The sequence below is a fragment of the Rhamphochromis sp. 'chilingali' genome (assembly GCF_963969265.1).
Source record: "Rhamphochromis sp. 'chilingali' genome assembly, chromosome: 18".
NCBI lineage: Eukaryota > Metazoa > Chordata > Actinopteri > Cichliformes > Cichlidae > Rhamphochromis > Rhamphochromis sp. 'chilingali'.
The window spans coordinates 10713373-10733448 of NC_137945.1; the positions used below are offsets into that span (position 1 = coordinate 10713373).

Sequence of the window (20076 nt, forward strand, 5' to 3'; positions counted from 1 at the left end):
TTTCACTTTATTCCCAAAGGGGCAGTTAGATTTCTTTTAAAGCAAAACAAAAAACAGGATCTGTTGGTCTCCTTTCTTACAGGTTTGATGAGCTGATCAACAAAATTGATTTTAAAATTTGCTACATTTTGTGTTTTACAAATTTTTTTGTAGATCATCCATTTTTTTTCTTTTTAATGCTTGCTCTTACGTAAGCAAAAGTAAAAGTCTGTTTTCAGGTCAGACTTGTTTATACGTTTTTATAAATGTTATTTTTATGAGTCAAATCACATTAACTCAAGATATGATCCATGAGAATGTGAGAAGATTCCAACTGGGTTGTAAGAATCATAATTAATTTTGTCCAACCAGAATTAAATGAACACAACTGACCGATATTTAAAAAGCTCTGCCAATGACACACAAGCATGAGCAAATTAAGCGCTCCCTAAATCACTGCTGGATGTCATGCCTGTGAGTGGCAGTTACAGCCGTTCCCGGCACCCTGCAGCTTTACATATACAGGATGTATTCAAGTCAAAAGACGAATATATACACAACAGATAAAAGGTTAGAGAAGCACAAACCAAATGTCTGGCAAAACAGAAGGTGATCCCTACAAGCTGATCGTCATTATCCACTGTTTGGAAACTTTAGTGCAAATGATGTGGAGTTGCGTCTGTGTCACAAAGCAACACAATTAACTTATTCAGCCATCAAAAAACATCCCACAAACTGCAGTGTAAAGGAATGCCAAGAAAAATAGCACAATAGTTTCCAAAGTCCACTCAGAGATCCTTAAAAGTGAGCATGTACAGTCAATAAATCTATCAAAGACACATTGAAATCTCCAATGCAATCACATTGCATTTTGCTAAACATAATGACTAACAAAGGCTTCAGAAATATTGCTGAATTACTGGACAAAGACACTCAATTACTGGTTATATGCTTGTGAATCTGTAGAGACATGTAAAAGATGTCAATGTGATTTAATCAATAGAATTACAAAAAAAGGTCTAACTTCATTTAGACGTCACAGATTTGTAAATTTCTTTCCACAGAATCATTTTCTAACCCCCCCCCCCTTTTTTTTTTTCATGAATCCAAACCTTCCAATACAAACCCCATATTTTAAATAACTGCTGTTAAGAGGCAAGAGACCACACAAGGATCTGACCGCCGATCCTGCCACATCACTATAATCCACTGAACAGTCATGTAGAAAAACGTGTAAATATCTAAGAGTGGAAAGTAGACCACCAGGCGAGAGAAAGGAGAGAGCGAGCAGAGGGATCAGCAGGAAACAAGAAGCACACAGAAACGCAGACAGAACGAGAAGGTTCCAGTTCCTGTTTGGAGCGAAGCCATTTCTTCCTCAACAGGAGGTCAGCAAGTCAGCACTGCAGCACAGACACAGCCTTAATTCCTAGCATGCATGCTCTCTTATCACAGCCTTTTACACACACAAGCAGTGGACTGTAAAGGCATGCAACTGCTCATGCGAGGAATGACGATTGAAATGACAAATAACTGAAACAGTAAGTGTGCCAACCTGGCCTCATAAACACAAACCGAATCCGACTCTGAACACAAACATGGGCTGGCTCATGTGATCAGATAAGAATATTGTGTAACTGTAGAAACACCATCTGAGTGAACCTCACAGCTGTGGGAACAAACTGAGTTTTCATTGTGCGTGCGTGTGTGTGCGCGCATCAGCTGCTTTCTGCATTCACTGCGTTCACCGAGTTCAGTCTGCACACAAGCCAGGTCCAAATGTAAGACAGAGCGGTTGAAATCACTACAAATAAATATGAGCTGGCAAAACAAACAGTAAAGTATTTTCAATAACGGCATGATTTATTACAACACTGTCAAAGGATCATTTTCATTAGATTAGTCAACACTGACAGATCGATTTGTGCTATAATGCAAGTGCAATCTACAGTTTCACAGGATAAATGCTAAAAAGTTAAATTCATCTAAATAGTTTACAGGCTTTAATTACTTGCACTTTTCCTTTTATTTTGATATCATTTTACTCTGTTGTGCTGTATTGACGCTGCATTCGCACCATCTTAAAAGGTCTTAACGATCACAGTTTCCTCCATTTGTGGCCTAAGATTGAGTTTCTTCCCCGATGCGATCAGTCAAGAGTCACGAGAACTTAAGACTGTGCCACTAAAAATGGTCATAACCACATATATACACACAAATCACCAGGTCTTTATTTATAGGTCAGAATGTGAGTTTAAGTATGTGCCCGTCTTTTTCAGTGTGGCATATTTTCATGCTCAATTTACCGACATTACCTTTGCTTCGTTCTCGTCTTCGTTTAGCAAATGTAAGCATTACAAAAAATTAGTCATTTTATTTAAAAAGATAAGAAGATTACCGTCAAAATTTTGCTCATACTGCAGACGTTCAAAATCTTTAACTCCTTATGTTGTACATCGGTTAACAAATGTCTTTTGTTATTTAATAGTCTTTTTCACCAAAATGTAGCCAATTAGAACAGCTATAAATGTTGGTTTAATTCACTCCCATTAAAGAAAATGTGAATACTGTGTAGTTTTCTTCAAACAAACAAAAAAATAAATAAAAAAATCCACCATTGTGAAAATAATGAGAGCAGAGCTGAAACAAAAATAAAGAATCACAAAAATCACATATTCATCGTAATAATCTAATATATTTTCTTTCATTTAAGCTCAGTTTGTCTCTGCTGCATCATGTGCTGATTATTTGCGCTGGTTTCTCTCCTCTGCTCTTTGTTTCACTGTGAGCAGAGCAGCAAAGAACAGGAAGCCATGTCACTGAGTTGATAATGACACTGCAGACTCACCACCACCCAAAAGTATTGGCATAAAAGCGTTTATGTAACATCTACTTACCCTGGAAGCTTTAAGATACATTATTATATTCACTAGGTTCTTTCTCCCCTTTCTCTGACCTGTAACTCTTCCAGTAATTCTATGGCTCATCAATTTTGCCTTTAAATGAAATACGTAAAAGTTAATATCTTTATTTGGTCAAGTTTCTCTCCTCTGCTCTCTGTTTCACCATGCAAGCAGAGGAGAGGTACGTCATCACCTCTAATAGAAAGTGTTGACCAAAATAGTAGCCAAGAGCCATCTTTGAGTTTCTTCAGGTGTCTTTCTTGATAAATTACTTTGTTTTTCCATCATGTCCCATCTTTCCATATCTAACACTTACTCATGAAAAACTTGATGTAACTATGATTGAATCAGACATCTATCGCAGGTAAATGAGAGAGGCTTTACTCTCTCTTGCTGTATTTTCAGTGCCTCTGGGTGAATTGCGTGAAATCAAATTATGCAATGGAGACTGAATTTAAGGAGAACGCATCCAAAAACACATACACCCTTTCTTCCTGTCCTCCCTCTCTATTCGGGGTATCACAGAGAGGTTCTCAATGCGAGGCACCGCTTTCTTCCACCGGACAAACAAAGCACTCCCTGTTCGCAGCCTCTTAGCAGCCACTTCACACGCAGCACAAGGTGGAAGCCCCGCTAGCTACTCTATTCTCCCTTTAGACCTTCCGCCTGAATACTGCAAAGAGATTGTAAATGGCAATGACAGCAGGGAAGGTGACACGCCAACAAACACCCAGAGGAACACATTGAAACATTTATGTAAGTTGTACTGCAGCAGGACACTGATATCCACTGAATAACAACAAGTAATTTGGGTACGATCAAATGTAGCAGAGACTAAATTATTACAAAATGTTGTAAATATAAAGACATCACATTTATGTTTTCTGATCCGCTACAAATGAGCCGAGCTTCATCTTCTGTGTCCACCTGCTTCATATCGAGCCTGCAGAAAGCACAATATTTTGTCTGACAGGATGGTCACACTGTCGATTGAGTCAAAAACAAGTCATAATTTCTTGCTGTGCCTTGGCAGAGACAGCACAAACTACAAGTTGGTCGCTGGCCAGTCATAGCTTGGCATTTCTCAAGACTCATGATGAAGAAGGGACCAAGTACTGGAAACAAGAAGGCCAACAGATAAGGGCACAGACAGCTGTCTCGAGTTTGGAAAAAGAAAGAAACGGGAAAAATGAAGCAGGGATTGCCTGATTTCTTCTTTGGACTCCTATTGTACGACATCACAAACACATGGTGGAAATTTTTACAACACATAAAAGAACTTTCATGTGCCATACGGAGCACCCTACAGTTTTCTAATTTGGCAAAACAGAACCCATTAGTCACTCGTATGCACCCCAGCACAAAGGTAAACAACATGAATGTGCTATATTCCAGACGGAGAGATGCCATCACAAAGCAGACACACCCTGACCAGAGTGAATCCCTCCTAACTGTGGGCAAACCAAAGAAAGCTGCCATGACGCCAGCACACGTCTCACCACAGGCACTGACTGTACTCTGAGGCATCTCTAGCTTTGAGCAGGAACTGGTACAGGCTTATGATACTGACAAAAATTGATTATAGGGAGAATTATAGGACTCATCCAGCGCACGCAACAGCGTGTTCATCATATTTCAGAGGCAAATGAGGAAATTTCCCCCGCAAGTTACAGGCTTTCCTCTCCATTAACCATTCAGCAGAATGCAACAGTGGCCTTTAGGGCTTCCGCTAATCTCATATCCATGAGCTGTGAGGGCATCACGATAATGATCCACCTCTGAACACGACAGCAGAGAGCTATAACAAACCCACAGCGTGCAGAGCTCACACAGCCCTCCCTTTTTGTTATTAAAAACAGAGATACGCTTCATAATGGCTAACTCATTAAGACCTCTGCTCTCACTTATTCATAAAAACAACCAGGCAGAGAAGAAGGCGTAATGAATGAAAAGGATATTAAGCACTGTGGCGTATGTTTGGCAACAAGACAAAGCTGCTAAATCCTTTACATTTCCAGAGACCAATTATATATATATATATTAAAAAAAAAAAAAAAAGGCAGCAGAGTGTTATTCCTGTAGCTACAAAGGCTGTCAGCTGGGGAAAATAATAGTTTGAAGTAGATATGCACCAACTGGTCACTGGCTTTTCAGCTAATTAGCCTTGACCTCTGACCAGCCTTCCTATCATAATAATAGAGTACTGTGTAAAAACTTTGGCCTGCTGATCATCTCTTATTTTGCTTCCAAAGAGTCACGCTTTTGTGAAACTTTATTGCTCAATGATTTTGAGCAACAGTTCCCCGGGCTTTCTTAAGGTTTTTCAACAGGGAGATTCCCAAAGAGCTATTAGCTAAAACATCAAATCTTGGTATGATGTGCAGTGTGTCGTTCAAGAGTTTGACAAAAAGAGCAAAAATAGCACTACCAGTAGCACTACTAGCACTACCAAAAATAGATGGCTCCATGAAGGCTGCAGAAACAAGCATAACCACCTGACCAGAGTACTGTAAAACATGCCAACTGGCTAACATAAGCCACACTCATCAAATTAATTTAGCTTTTGGAATAAGTGCAATGCATCTATCTGCCATTTAAAATCAATTTCATTTACATAACAATGTGATATTAAATGGTTTTACGTTGCTTTTGAGTACACACCTTTGATTTCTACCACTGTGGTCAGAGTTGGCCATTTTCTTCGACACTGGATGTAGGCGTTAGTCTGACATTTATTCTCAAATTCAAGTGATTAGGAAATAAGTTCCTTTAAAATTAGAAGCTTTACAAGAAGGTACAACATGTTGGGTAAGTCACATTTACAATGTGAATTCTGTCCAGTAACATGGAGCACTTTATTCCAACATCTATCCAAGTGTGTGATTAAATGAAAAAAAAGGTATAATCAGGTGTAGCTGTGGAAAATATTTTTATTGTTCAATTTTTTATAAACAATGCAAATTTATATTTCTTAGAAAGCAAAATCAGAATCAGCCAAGGAAAGTGGCATTTGGTGCATCAATGCTCTTTTGGTGCTCTTGCTTTATTATTATAATTTTTTTTTAAATAAATGATAAAGATATAAAGATAAAGATAAATATAAAGATAAGCATAATGAGGGGAAACCTGGCTGTCAGCTGACCTAAAGTGACACTATTTAGTCATCTTAGAGGCTTCTCCATGGCTACACACTGTGCACAACATTGACTTTAAATATAGCAAAGGAAGTCTGGAATTTCCCACGACAAGATACGAGACCATGGAAACAAAGTCAAATAGTGTAAACTAAGCGGAGTGTTTAGTGCACGGCCTTCTTTGCTGATCTGAAACAACGTGTCGAGCTGTCTTTCAAATATTTTTTAGATGTAGCTCAGGGGGTTGTCATGGAGACTGAGGCAGGCAGTGGTGTCACAGTGACCTTGGTATCAGCTGAAGGCTGTTTGTCAGGATACTGACTCAAAACTTAGTAAAAGTAAATTTGTCTTTTTGGGAGTCTCTCTCCGCTTTCTTTGCTCATCATCAGTCATCGTCTGTTCCTTTCCCTCACAAACCCTCCGGCGTCGCAAATGATCTTTTCCACCACCAGACTAAAAATGTGACCTTCAGGACGTCTTGTTATCAAGAAAAAGCAGGGAAAACTAAATCAAAGGAACTAGAGCCTCCAGTCGTCATCCAACCACTCCAAGTATAGTCATTTTAACACAAATTTTGGCGTGCTCAGGGTGTGGTGAATCTCTCCCAGTTCTAATCTATGAGATGCCACATGGCTGGAGTTCTTTGTTTGATTTGTCTGAGCTCTTAATGCCTTCATTGGATGAGCGGCTGGATTTACCTGCACATGGCAAAACCCTCACCCTGCAGAGAGGAACGGCTACAGGAGTGAGCTACTGTATGTGTTAGCAATGTGGTTAAAGTCATTTAACAAAAGCGTTTAACAGTTAGGCTGCTAAAATACTGAACACTATCAATAAGTAAAAGAGTGAGCTACTTACTCTCAAGTATAAAATCAATATAATTTTAAAAGTCTCTGATCAATTGAACCACATTCATAATGAACTACATAATGCAATTTCAGGTTGATATTTTCCCAGAGAAAAACTTCCATCATCTCTTTTTTCCCCTCATGTCAGTCCTGAGGATACAAACCTCGTGTTTGCAAAAGCTTTATTGGAACTGGCACTGAACAAAAGTGACCAGGGGCTTCGTATCGAAGGCTCCGGTCGCACAGGCCTAGAGGCTGCAATCGCCTGGCAACCATCGGTTGCTAAAACTGAGTATTTGCCATCAGTTGTAGGTTGCTGGCAGTTGCTGTGAAATTGCTTGCTCAAGCCAAACTTGCTCTGACCTACAGATCTGCCAATGACCCACTGGTAACCACTAGGGAAAAACATGTATTGCTCAACATGTTGGTGAGTGGTTGTGGGTACGTTGCTGGCATTTCTTTGGCGAGTAAAGTGCAGTCACCGGCTCTTTGTGTGGAAGACACCGGCTTGTCTGCAAACACTTGCAAACGACTTGCTAAGTAGTAAAGAAACCGAAGAGGACGGAGAACATTTGTTTTCAAACTTTTACATTTCAGCTGTAAAGTATGTGATGCAAAGTTTTGCGTACTTTAAAAAGCACATCTAGGACAGGATTCATTTTGCTTGGGCAATAAACAGCGTGATGTGTGGCTTTGTTTCTTGCAACATGCCCGTTTCTACACAAGCTAAAATCTAAAAAACAAATAAAGTAAACAGCATTAAATAGACTTCTGACAGTTTGTGACTGACAGAAAAGTTTTTCTTTAAATAGGCGACAGAATAAAGCTTTCAAATGCTGTTATTTTAGCTTATTTATTTAAAAAAACAAAAGTAATATGCTGTGGATGAATGGATTACAACCAGCTATGACAAATCTAACCCTGTGTTTTGAGGATGTCGATGGCTGTTGGGGGAACTGTTTCATCATTTTTATGCTTCTCAACCACGCTGACATAAAATAAAAACAAGCAGACCACCAGTCAGGACTTGAGTAAGACTGATAAACCAATAAAGGGAACCATGGATGCTACCGTTTCATGCTGTGACTTAAAATAACCGAGTCTGTGTGAAAGTGAGAGGAGAAGTGGAAAGCGTGGGGCAGCGATCTTCACAGCTGCTTGGTCTGTGGCCAGGAGTTTCTGTGTGTATTTCTGACCTGAGAGATGTGGTTGATGGAAGACTCCATGCGCCGCAGCTGCGAGGCCTGGATGTCCAGCAGCTGCAGCACATTGTTGGCTAAGGCATTAATCTGGTAGGCCACGCTAGCCAGGGACTGGGTGGTGTAGGCTTTGGTTTCCTCCAGAGCTTTCCTCTTGTCCTGGGCCTGTGCACAGAAATAAAAATGTCAGTTACTATTAAAATTGACATAACATCCACCTTTTAACCTCATCTACAAGTCAGGTTTGTGCTGGCTTCAGGCCAAAAACACTGCAAAGACCATTTTCTCTCCAACTCTCAGTTCTGAGATACCACACTGTAACGGATCCTGAAGCCACCATTCAAGAGCAAAATATCCGCTTTTCTAAACTGCTTCACAGAACTGAACCTGACAGATTCAACACAATAATTCATTCGTATTATCAATAATAAAGCACAGCGTTGATAGCAACAGTTCAAGATCAGATAACAGCCACACCTCTGCTAATTCACATCTAGTTTAAGTAGGAAACTTTGCAACGTTATCTTACGTGCAGTTTTATTGTCCCCTTCTGTCTTCTCTTGTTTCTATTAATCTAGTTTTTCCTTTTTATATTTTTTTGTTTGCACCCTTTTAAAAAGCTTTCCAATTATTCTGTTTGGCTCTCCATGTGAATTTACAACATGAATACTCTTCTTTTTATCTATCCAATCACTTTTTTAAAAAGGTGCTACACAATTAAAGTACATTTTTATATATCATCATGTCAAAAAACACCTAGTATCATATTTTTTGGTATAATCAAGCATGTCTGTGTGGCCTATAACCGGCCCACTCGACATATATGAAGCTAAACATTTACATGTATGCAGCAATGTATTCAGTAACAATTTAACGACATGTTGTTCAGCCACCTCCCTTCAGACGGGCATAGCTCCAAGCTGATGAGCTGTTGTGTTTGATCTCTGTGGGCTCTTCCCTACACTGCTCTCAGTCACCAAGTCCAAAGAGCACTGCCTGGAGGGTAAACGCTGGGCTTTGATAACAGGGTGCTGTAATAGAAGACAGGTGGTGGCAGCAGTGGGTGAGGTGATGATAGCTAATGGTAGCATTAAGGGGGCAAAACAGGGGGGGAAAAAAATTTGACCATATGAAGACAAGAGAGGTGACAGTGCAAAAGAAAACAAACGATCAACGCAACTAATACACAAACTGTCCATATGGCTGGCTAAAAGCTCCTGACCAGGAGAGCTGCAGCACCGGCTTTTCCACGGCCGGTGTTTCTTTTAGCGGGAATCAAAGCGGCAGATGTGTTGGGTGATAACAGCCTCAGGAAGCAGGAAAGATTCCTCCAGAGGGTTCAGTGCAAAAGGCCATCTGTTGAAATCACACACTCGTTCATGCGTGCACGCAGACACCTACCACTGACGCCGCAATATGCAATGTGGTGCGTGGATTAACAGCTGGAGGGAAACAGATGAAACAACAACCGCAAACAAACAAACAAACAAACAAACAAACCAGCCTTTACATCCATGATAGCAATTTCCAAATTGCAAGAGGATGCAGATTTTTGCTGTATAAACAGATTAGTGAACAGCTCGTGCTTAGCTGTGCAGAACTGCTGGCCTACATATAACGCCACAAGTTAGTTTAAAATAAATAAACACGGCCCCGAAGAGACGTTGTGCAAGATCCATTCATTATAGATATACAGACTGCAAATGCAAATATGTTGTTTGCAATGCTGTTATAACTAAAAAAACTGCATGATTATGTTGTTTTTGTTAATGCACTGCAGCTGTGAACAGCACAGACAACCAGGCCCATTGATGTTTCGGATCACAAACGCTCAAGTGTGATGTGTAAACTCTACTGTCTCCATTTCTGTCAGACATACAAATTCATTCAAGGTTGCCAAAGCTTAAATCCAAAGAAAAGAAAACAACGTGATGCTGTTTGGGCTGCATTCTCGAACGGCTGCAGTGCAAAACGCTCCAAAACATGCACGATCGCCCGTCCTGCTGACTCAAAGTTTCCCGCGGTGTTAAGTACAGAACATGTAAGCTGATGACAGCACAAATTAACCAGTCTGTATCACTTTGAAATTGAAGGTGCAAGGCCAGGACTTAAAATTAGTGCACCACAGGCTGCCCTTCGCTGCTGTTTCCTCTCCTTTGAGACGCAGCCGCTACAACGACTTGTGCGTCAAGAAAGCTGACATGACGAAGCAAATAGGCCAGGCTGATCTTTCCTGGTTTACACGAAGGTAAATGTTTTACCTGCACATTAATCAAAAACTGACACTCTCAGTGAGCTGCACAGCCCGCTTTTCAGCTATTTCACTATATATTTCCCAAATAGTTAAATAACAGATCCCTCTTTGCCCTCTATTCTTCTTTTTCTGAACAGAATGATTCACTCTGCATTAGCTGCCAGAGCCGTGATATGAGGTCAGCGGTGGGTGCCGGGAGGACAGATGCAACACTTGATTGCATCGCCACTGGCGGCAATCTTAGATCCTCCTGCTCTAGTTACATCCCTGGCATCCCTAGTCCCTTTGCTGGTTCACGCATCAAATCCTCAAAACCAACCAGATTTGTTGTCCAATTACCCAGCAATCTGCACATTTCTTCAAAAAAAAGACAATGGGAGAGATGTAGTAGATCCTAAAAAATTAGAACAAACAGCGCTTTAGCAGACAAGGAACAAAGGGTGTGCACAATCAGCTCAAAACAACAGCACCGGCAAGCTGAGTACACTCTTCCACGGCAGGGAGATGCAGAGAATGAGGTGGGCTCTGAGAGAGCTTTAGCGCTCCTGGGGCACTTTATCTCATATTTCTGAGCTGAGTAATGACTGAGTGAAAGAGACTATGGAATATCCAGGCAGCAGCAGACAGGCTGTCAGCACCTGAGCTGGGTTTATAAGGGGAGTAGAGAGGAATGCGCGGGCTGACTACGCACAATAAATATGTAGCTGGGAGCTGGGGCAAGCGAGATAATCAACCACCACCCTGACAGCATAAAACACAAACACACAGAGTGACAATTCTTCAAAAACCCAAAATAATTGAATGCTGCACGTACTCAAGCTGAAAAAACTCACAAAAAGATAAAGGAGTGGCAGTCACAAGAAAGGCTTTCCTGTTTTCTGCAGGGTTTTTTGAAGCTCTTGGAAGGATAGACACTCTTCATCTCACCCATCCAGTCTGGCAAGATAACGGCCACTGAAGCGCAATCGAGTTTCTGGTTTTTTTTTCTTAAACAAGACGCCTCCATGTCAGGCTCTGCTGGCTGCATTAAGTGCCGTAAAAAGGAAAAACTCCTCGGGGTCAGACGGGTTCCTGCTTCCGTTCCGCCCAAAAGCAGTAGCAGAAGTAGGAAATGGACAAAATGAGTATTCCTCCTGATGATCTAACACGACTAAAAGAGGACTCAAGGAACTGAGACCAAATGTCTGTTTCACTGAATCATCCAGAAATTAGGAACATGACAAAAAAAAAAAAAAAAAAAAAAAAAAAAAAAAAAAAAACAACCCACAAAGGGTTCAGTGGTGGGATACATTTGTTGGTGTTGCAGCAAATGCTAGAACTTGCATAAACATTTCTGCTTCTTTTGATTTACACAGCTGACAAACCCATCTGGGTTAATGCGCTCTCACTTGTTCACAAGTGTGCTCAGCACACACACACAAAAAAATTAATCCCACACACTTTCAGGAATGTTTGGAATTCCGCAACATATCATACATCCTCAAGAGCTGCTGAGGGGTTTCGCCATGAACCACAAGTGTGGGGGATGAGCTCGCAGAAGCCAAAAACAAACACAATGGGACAGAAGTACAGAGCTTTTTTTTCCTTATCTATAATCTTCAGACTGAACATGAGGAAAAACTAATCCTAGATATTAGGCCTGACAACTCCTGCAACTTTGTCTAAAGGAAGAAAACCTTAGCAGGGATCAATCCTCTTCCCAAAGCAGTACTGTGCTGAGCTGAAAGAATGAGCCTAAATCCAGCTGGAAGGTTGTAGAGCTCACATGGCACTTTGCTGCCCAGTGATGTATCGACCGCTGATTACTGCAGACTGGACGGGGCAAGATAAGTGAGGCAGCCGAGAGCTAGTGAGCCGTTGTATTGATGTGCGGAAGGTGGAGCCCATGAACGAGAGACACGTTTAAGATCTGACCACGTGTTACCAAAGCTATTACCTGATCAATTAGTTCCCTCTGCCATCGTGCAGCGATATATTACAGCTCAAACGGAAGGCAAAACTGTGATAGCAATCTGAGACCGAATGTAACTATGTCAGTACCACTAAAGTTAAAGGAAGACTGTCGTTTCCAGTTTGCTTCTGCTGTGATTTATCTTTGGTGGTGTCCGTCTGTACTGGGACTTCCCCACGCTTCCATCATATTTGCTAAGTAGATCAGCTGATATGGCTGAACTGTGGTTGAGCTTTACTTTGCAGCTAGCTTAAGACAATACCTTGCTTTCTGCTTCTTACCAGTCTAGTAACATGCATTTCAAGGCAATTACAGTCGTTGCTTTACATATGATGGAAATAAAGGTACTTTCGGTGCAGCAGGTATCTGACACAACCATGAAAGGACTTCACTCTGAACTAAAACCCCGGCTGACAAATGTGAGATTTTCTTGAACTGACTAGGTTTTCTGTTTGACTTCCTTGTTCTAAGGTTACATTGGAAACAATTTGCTGGTCACTTTGTTCCCTAGTTGACATTTACTGCTCTGGGTGCTGGTTACTGCCAATGTATTTACCACCCCCTCATATGTCAATCGACAGTATTCTTCCCTGTGGTTGGTAGTTGCTTCAGTTGCTTGGCTAAAATTTTTCGATGGTATCTTGTTGCCACATTGCTGCAAATTGCTTTCTGTGTGGACAACGCTAACAGTTAATCAATATATCTCCAAGTTATTATTATTCCCAATTTACCAGTTACGAATGAGAAAATCCAAACTTCATAGGGCGTTCAATTCGCTACCATACACCTCTAAGAAAACCCATCAGATATTTATATTGGAGAGGCTGCTACCACTAACTTTGGGGTATTTGTCCTTTAAAAACTGACTTCAGAAATGATCAAGTATCAGTCTGGGAGCCCATCAACTGATCTCCTATTTTAGCCTCTCAGAGGAACAGCTAATTTCTTGGGGTTTTCAAAAGTTACCCAAGCAAGATGTCCTGTTCCATCTGTTATTCCCATTGGTTTACAAATGAAGACCTTTTTTTTTTAAAGAGATAATAAAAAGATAAATTAATAGAATGACTGTACACCTGTATGCAACCAAACACGATCGGTCAACAGAACTACAAACGGACTACAAACAGAAACCAGAAAGATACCAGAACCACAAATCTTGTCCCTTGCCTACAGATTCTCCATACTCCTATAAAAACATGTTTATGGGAAAACGTCCGTTTTCTAAATGCTCTCTGCTTAAATCTGTGCCAATTAATAAGTCAGTTTATCACAGAACTGTTGAAGCTTTACTTTGTTTTATAAAGCCTAAATGTTTAAGAAGGTGCTAAGTGTTGAATTAACAATTTTCCGTATACATTATTATATCCACTCCTTGAGATGATTAAACTAAGAACGACCTACCTGCCGAGGGAGGATGGTGAAAGTGACTCTGGAACGTGTGAGGAATAAAGAAAACCTGCACATGAAACAACTTCAGTCCCTCCTTTTACAAGGTCTCGGCTCTCTAAAATTAAAAATTAAAAAATAAATAAATAAATAACACTGCAGCACGATAAGTGAATTCATAATTCCTTCTCCTCCCTCAAAGGGGCAGATGGAGGCTGACTGAAAGGCCATAAGGTCTACCTGACCTTGAAAATCTGCCAGCACGCTATTAGAAATTCCTTCAGTGTGTCAGGGAAGAGACACAAAGGGGAAGTTTGCACATGAAGGAAACTCATTAACCTTTATTGAGAGACTTGGTAATTGCTTCATCTGGCAGAAAGCACAAAGTGCTTAACTGATAAACAAGCAAAAAAAAAAAAAAAAAACATTACAAGTTGGGAAAGGCTTTACTCCTTATGAATCCAACTGTAAGCCGAAACAGTACCATCAGAATGAATCCAACTGTCCAAAACTCCCACACTGTAACAGATCAGTTCAACAGTCTGGATCAAACCAACCCCATCAGCTGAGGGGGAGGAGTGACAGGTGGTCAAAAGGATGAATGGGTCTGGCTGGTAGGCTCAGAGCCGCTAGGCCTCTCCGTGCTGCAAGAAAAACCAGGCCACTCCACAGAGAGCAGGAGAGAGGGAGAGGCAGAGAGAAAGGACAGGAAATGAGGACTCAAAGTAACCCAGAGAGGCAAAGCTATGTTAAAAAACAAAAACAAAACACAAACCTATATTTATCACCTTTAGGCAAGACTGGCCCTCTTCCAAGAGAAAAACTTTCACGAATTCTCCTGGGAAAAGCAGCACAGGACAGGTACACCAAGGTTATATGACCGGGATTGTCAAACTACTGATCGATGGCCAGGCCTCGCCTCTTACATGTGATGCTGCCAGCATCGATCACAAGCTCATATTTTAAAACAACTCATTCAGGAGCAGCCCGCACTTCCTTTTTTCCTTTTTTAAAGAAAAAGTGGGCATCGTGCTGCCTCAGCACAAAAAAAAAAAACAAAAAAAAAAAAAAACACTTTCTTGCAAGACAGAATTTACTCTGACTTATGACCTCCTGGTTTTCTACATAACACTTCCATTTCCCCTTTTTTCTTTTTTTCCGTTGTAAACATCTCACTATACAGCGCTGCCACACATCGCTGTGATTTCATCAGGAATTTGGACCAAGTTGCAGGCAAGACCTTTCTAAGGAATTCCCAATTATCAGTGTAGTAAAGGCGTGTGCATTGCTGGTATTCAGATAGTGGAAACATTCAGATTCAGAAGACTTTATTTATCCTCGAGGGGCAATTGAGAGACTGACCTTGCCGACCATACATACAATACACAATGGCCCTGTATGGTGGCTTCAGGAGTGTCAGAAAAGCATCCATTCAAAATACATTAAGTGCCACAAACACCTTTCCTTGTTTGGAAATGACTGGACAATGATCGTGCACAATGACCGCTGAAAATTTTAAAGATTTATTGACTATAAATGTAGAGATTAAATGATGAGAGAGTTAAATATGATCGGCAGGACTGACTATCTGTCCTGGTGTACCACTCCTTTTGCCCTATGACAGCTGAGATCTGGCTTAAAGAAGGCCTTTAAACAGTGACTATGCACATAAGCATGACTTGTTCACATACAGTTAACACAGAGTCTGTGTTACCTTACTTAACAGAAATCTGTCGGTTTTACTGCACTTTTTGAACATTTGACAAACAAAAGTGGATTTTATCCTTAAGTAAAAAAAACTGACGGGCACAATATTTTATGCTGAAAAAAAACAACAACAAAAAACTCTGAACTTTCGTTGGACGAACTCTTAAGACATTTGATGGATACCTGCCCAAAGACCAAGAAAAAAGGAACAAGGATAAGCTGCTGTTAACGTTTTTACCACAATCTGGGTGGTACTCATGTTTGCTTGAAAACCTTTATTGGTTTTAACCACTTTGTCACTATTAGTTTAAAGATTAAATATTTATTAAGTTTAGATAAGCTTTAGTTTTACATTTTTAGCTTTCAGCAGAATTATCCAGACAGTAAGCAGCTGCCTTTAGGGCCACAAATAGCATTAAATGTATATGCAGTAGTGCTCCCCAAGATCCTGTTAACCATGATATACACATAAGAAACCGATCAATTATAGTTATTAGCTCTAATTTCAGTTTAGTTTCCATTCGGTTAGTTTCCAAAGTGGGTTTTGGTCATTTCCGTTTAGTTTTGGTTTTAAATCACCATGATGTGGGTGGTGTTTGTCAGTGGAAAATAGACATTACAATACAAATATATCTCCTCATGCTGTAGAGGAATCTTAGCTTCCTGATCCTTGTTGGTTTGGCAAATTTAAACACACCGTCGAAAAGTAAAAATAATAATAATTCTTGTTCAAGTAAAAAATTGTTTCAGCTAGTTTTAGTCTTTTTCATCAGTCCAGCTGTTTTTATTTTCTTTACACATACTTTTAGTTTTTAGCTTCTTTTTAATAACCTTTATTAGAAATTCCTAAATACATTTATCTGAAAAGATGAAATCAGAGCATGTTTGGCTTTTGTTGCTTGAAAAATAACTCAGCTGACTAATTCATTTTTATGATGTTGTTTCCTGAGCTCTATAGATAACAAATACAGCCTAAGCATGACTATTAAAGCCTGAATTGTGTCATTACTGTGCTGACAACCCTCTCAGTGCGTCCTCTAGCCAACATGGCCAGGTGGCCCACTTTGCATACGGCAGAAGCGTCCTTTTCGCAGAGGTTACACAAACATGGCTCTGATTTGCATGAATGAAAAAGGGTTTTGAAAACAGCTAAATATTCCAAGTTTTCTAATCAAAAGATCAATCAGAATAAACTGAACTGAGGTATGTTAATGCGAATCTTGTCTTGTTTTTAGAGGCACTTCCTGACACACAGAAAAGGCATTTCCAGGGAGTCGGTCTTCAGAGTCAGCAGGGCAAACAGGAAGCATAACTCTGACCCATCAGTGTGTCATATGCCACGCACGCACAGCTCGAAACGCGCTCTCAGACCAACAAAAGTCACTATCAAGTTGGAAAAGTGGGGCAGAGATCTGTCCTTGGTTAAACAGAGCTCTCACCATCTGCTTCAGCCCGCTGAGCTGCACTATAGTCCGCATAACCCCAAAGTCCCGATGACACAAGCACAGAGAGAAAGAAGCAGGGATGGAAATGTGAAGGAGGAGTGCAGAAAAGACGGGCCGATTCAAGCTGAGGCATGTTGATATGCGCGTGTTTTCGAGTGTGTGCGTTTCTATCAGACACAGAGAGCAGGAGAGAGTGTCTGCAGCAGACAGAAAGGGCTTATGAAAAGTGCACTCGCTTCACAGAGAGCTGGCGACGTGTGCTGAAAAGCTTAAAAATCCCTCTTTTTTTTTTTTGACGTCAGCGCTTCAAACAAGGTGCTCGACTAAAATACAGAGGCAGGATCAGACGCACGCCGCAGAACTTTTTGTACAGTTTAGTTAAAGTCTGAACTAAATTTACATCAAATACTGAGCTGCGGCCCGTCAGCATCATCCACTCCTGCTGCACCTTTTATGTACAGCCACGCACACATAAAGACATCAGAAGGCAGCCGCTGAGATGTTCTTGCGAGTTTTCAGCTCATTAGTTTGGAGGGGGTTGAGTCCTATGACACCATTTCGGGAGCATCTTCTAAAAATCTACACGGCAAAAAAAAAAAAAAAAGCATGCGTTATCAAGCTCAATCTACAAGTAATTTTTGAGAAAGTAGAAGAAGAAAAGCCTATTTTACTAGTTTTAATGTGATGAAATCTGATGAAATCGGCCTGGTTCTAGTCCCCAAATGCACTAACTGCAAGTCACTTTGGACAAAGCACAAACAAACTGAGCAATTCATTTAAGGCAGCAAAAACGACGGAAAAGAATAAATAAAGAGAATCAGCTGATCGTCGAGTTTCTTTTTCTACATACAGATATAAATTTATCTGTGTCGCACCAGCTTAAATAACTTCAGAGCTCAACACAAAAAAGCAAACCCATCTCGACCACAAGATCTGAGTGCGAGCGTTTAAAACGAGGCATGCTGATAAAAATGAACTTACAGCAGACAAACTATGATTTAAGTGACTATTTTAATTTTAAAGTTTGTCAGTATTGCTTCACTGTGGGAAATCACATTGAGACCTCTCGTTCTACAACTGGCTGTAGCACAGAAAATCCCATAACAAGGAAATTCCCACGTTTAGTTCCACAGCACTGCTTTTCACAGGAAACATAAAGAAAACGAAAACTCTCAACTTTATGGCAAAAGTGGCAAGAAAAGCTGCTTGACGGCCTCAAAAATGAGACAAAGTAGTCAAAGCTTTGCCCTGCAGCATTTGTGCAGGCACCCTGCCGCAGGGCAAAGTTGCCTAATCTTGCGAGGACAAGGAAGAAAACAAAATTACAGGGAGTCCTTGGGGAGTACAGCTGGAGAGGACACACCCTCTTTAGCTGATATGGGTGGGTTGTCTTCCTGCTGAGAAAAAAAAATGTGGGCTCTCTTTTCACTGCAAATGTTTGCCTGTCACATTGGTGCTCTGTCTTTTTTAGCAGCGGCTCACCACAGTTGCTAGTGCCCTAAAAAAAGCAAAGCCATTGGTGGTTATTAGACTTTGTAATGAAGTTGCAGCATGGTAATCACGTCACATCACATCCTGGCCCACATTTATTCTAGAAAAAACAGCACGCAGACACAGTAATACTCCCTGTATTAGGTTACAGTAAATTAGCTGCCTTGTTATGAAAAAGAAACCTAGCAGAAATTAAAGCATGAATAATCTGAATGAGGGATTTCAAAAAAAAAAAAATCAATACTGCCAACCTTTATTGACCAACTAACAAGGACTTTATAGTCTTCTCTGCTTCACAACCCAGCTCCAAGCCAACTATATTATCCTGAACAAGCTGCTTTCTGCACATTCTATGATTTTACAGTACATTTAACAGTTTAGAAGTAATGCAGCAACAATAAACATCAGAGCATTTGCACTAAGTGCTCGCAAGTCCATAATGTAGACAGTATAGCATCACTTTAACGTCCCTGAAGTATACCAGTGGGGGGCTTAAACTGTTTTTGTGGTATTAAATGGTGAGTTTATTGACCTTAAGGAATGTAAAGGGCTGCTACGTTCATGTGGACTTGTAGTTATACTGTGGCTTTCACTTTAACGCACGTAAACCCAACTCACTACTAAAGCAACGAAACTGGTGTAACTTTGTCCTCGAAATAAAACTATTTTTTAGGATAGGGTGTAACATAATCAATGGCCTGCCTTAAAAAAAAACACACACACACACACACACACACGGGCCTTCCTTATCAGCAGTGACAGTGGAGGCAGTTTAGAAGCGAGCCAGTGTACTACTAATTTTTTTGTTAAAAAAGAAAAAGTAGACACACCCTCTGTGTAAACGGAATGAATGTGATCAATGGTGCGGGGCAGACGGGGGCTCTTTAAAACGTCCCACGGCCGTAAAAGCCCCGTGGGTAAAGTGTTATCACAGCTCCGAGCTTTTAGGGATCATTTGACGAGCCAGTCCACTTCTTTATCCACGTTTCCTGTCCCAACAACCATTCAGTCCGGAGCTTTCCGCGACAAAAGGCGGACCACAGATACAACAACCCTGTGGCTCACTCACTTACCTGGACATAATTGTTCTCGCAGTAGTCTGCTACTCTCGTCAGGTTTTGGTAACTCTCCACGAGCGCTCTTTTACCGGCCGGAATCTCTTCCTCTAACAACATTTGTAGCTCTGCCATCTTAACATCTCTCCGCAGAGCCTCCCTTCCCTCTCTGCCTTTCCTTTGATTGAAACAGCCACCAGCCCAGCTCTGCCTCAAAAAAAAAAAACAAAAAACCTTTGCCTGCTATTGTGGGATTCCTGCCTGCCCTCGCTTTGGCTTAACGTCAAAGCGAAGATCGTGTGTACTAATGAGGAGGATCACTACATCCGCAATATTGTGTACGAACATTTTACTCTCGATTTTATTTCATTTTAATTCAGCACAAGGAACAGGAGAAACAAGTGTATTTGAGAGTATTTGAGATATATTAGGAAAACATTTGTAGAAAAAAAAGCCAAATTGATAATTTACAGTGAATATATGTATTTGACCAGTTTTACTTAGAAATTTTAATTCACTTTGGATGAAAATGGTAATTTTGGAATAAAGAAAGTAATTTTAGGTGAGTTATTATTTTATTTTTTGAAGGAAATGGTGCAGAATAAAACGTTATCTTACTGCAGTATATTCTACAATATTCTAAATGGCAACATTTTTATAACAACAGAGAAAATGCTACATTTTTAAAATTAATAGAACATTTTTAGACATTTTAAATTCATTG

The 20076-nt window shown here is 40.5% G+C and overlaps 1 protein-coding gene across 4 annotated transcripts in view; it reads right to left on the bottom strand.

Moving 5' to 3' along the window:
• abi1a (abl-interactor 1a) overlaps positions 1–19572 on the bottom strand; it is a 50006-nt gene extending 30434 nt beyond the window's left edge. For all 4 annotated transcript variants that reach the window (XM_080865362.1, XM_080865363.1, XM_080865361.1 and 1 more), the window contains exons 1-2: positions 19371–19572; positions 8061–8228 (exon numbers count right to left, since the gene is read on the bottom strand). In XM_080865362.1, the coding sequence (XP_080721488.1) occupies positions 8061–8228; positions 19371–19487 (285 nt within the window). In that variant the 5' untranslated portion in view covers positions 19488–19572. The remainder of the gene's footprint in view (positions 1–8060; positions 8229–19370) is intronic.
• Positions 19573–20076: the final 504 nt, after the last annotated feature.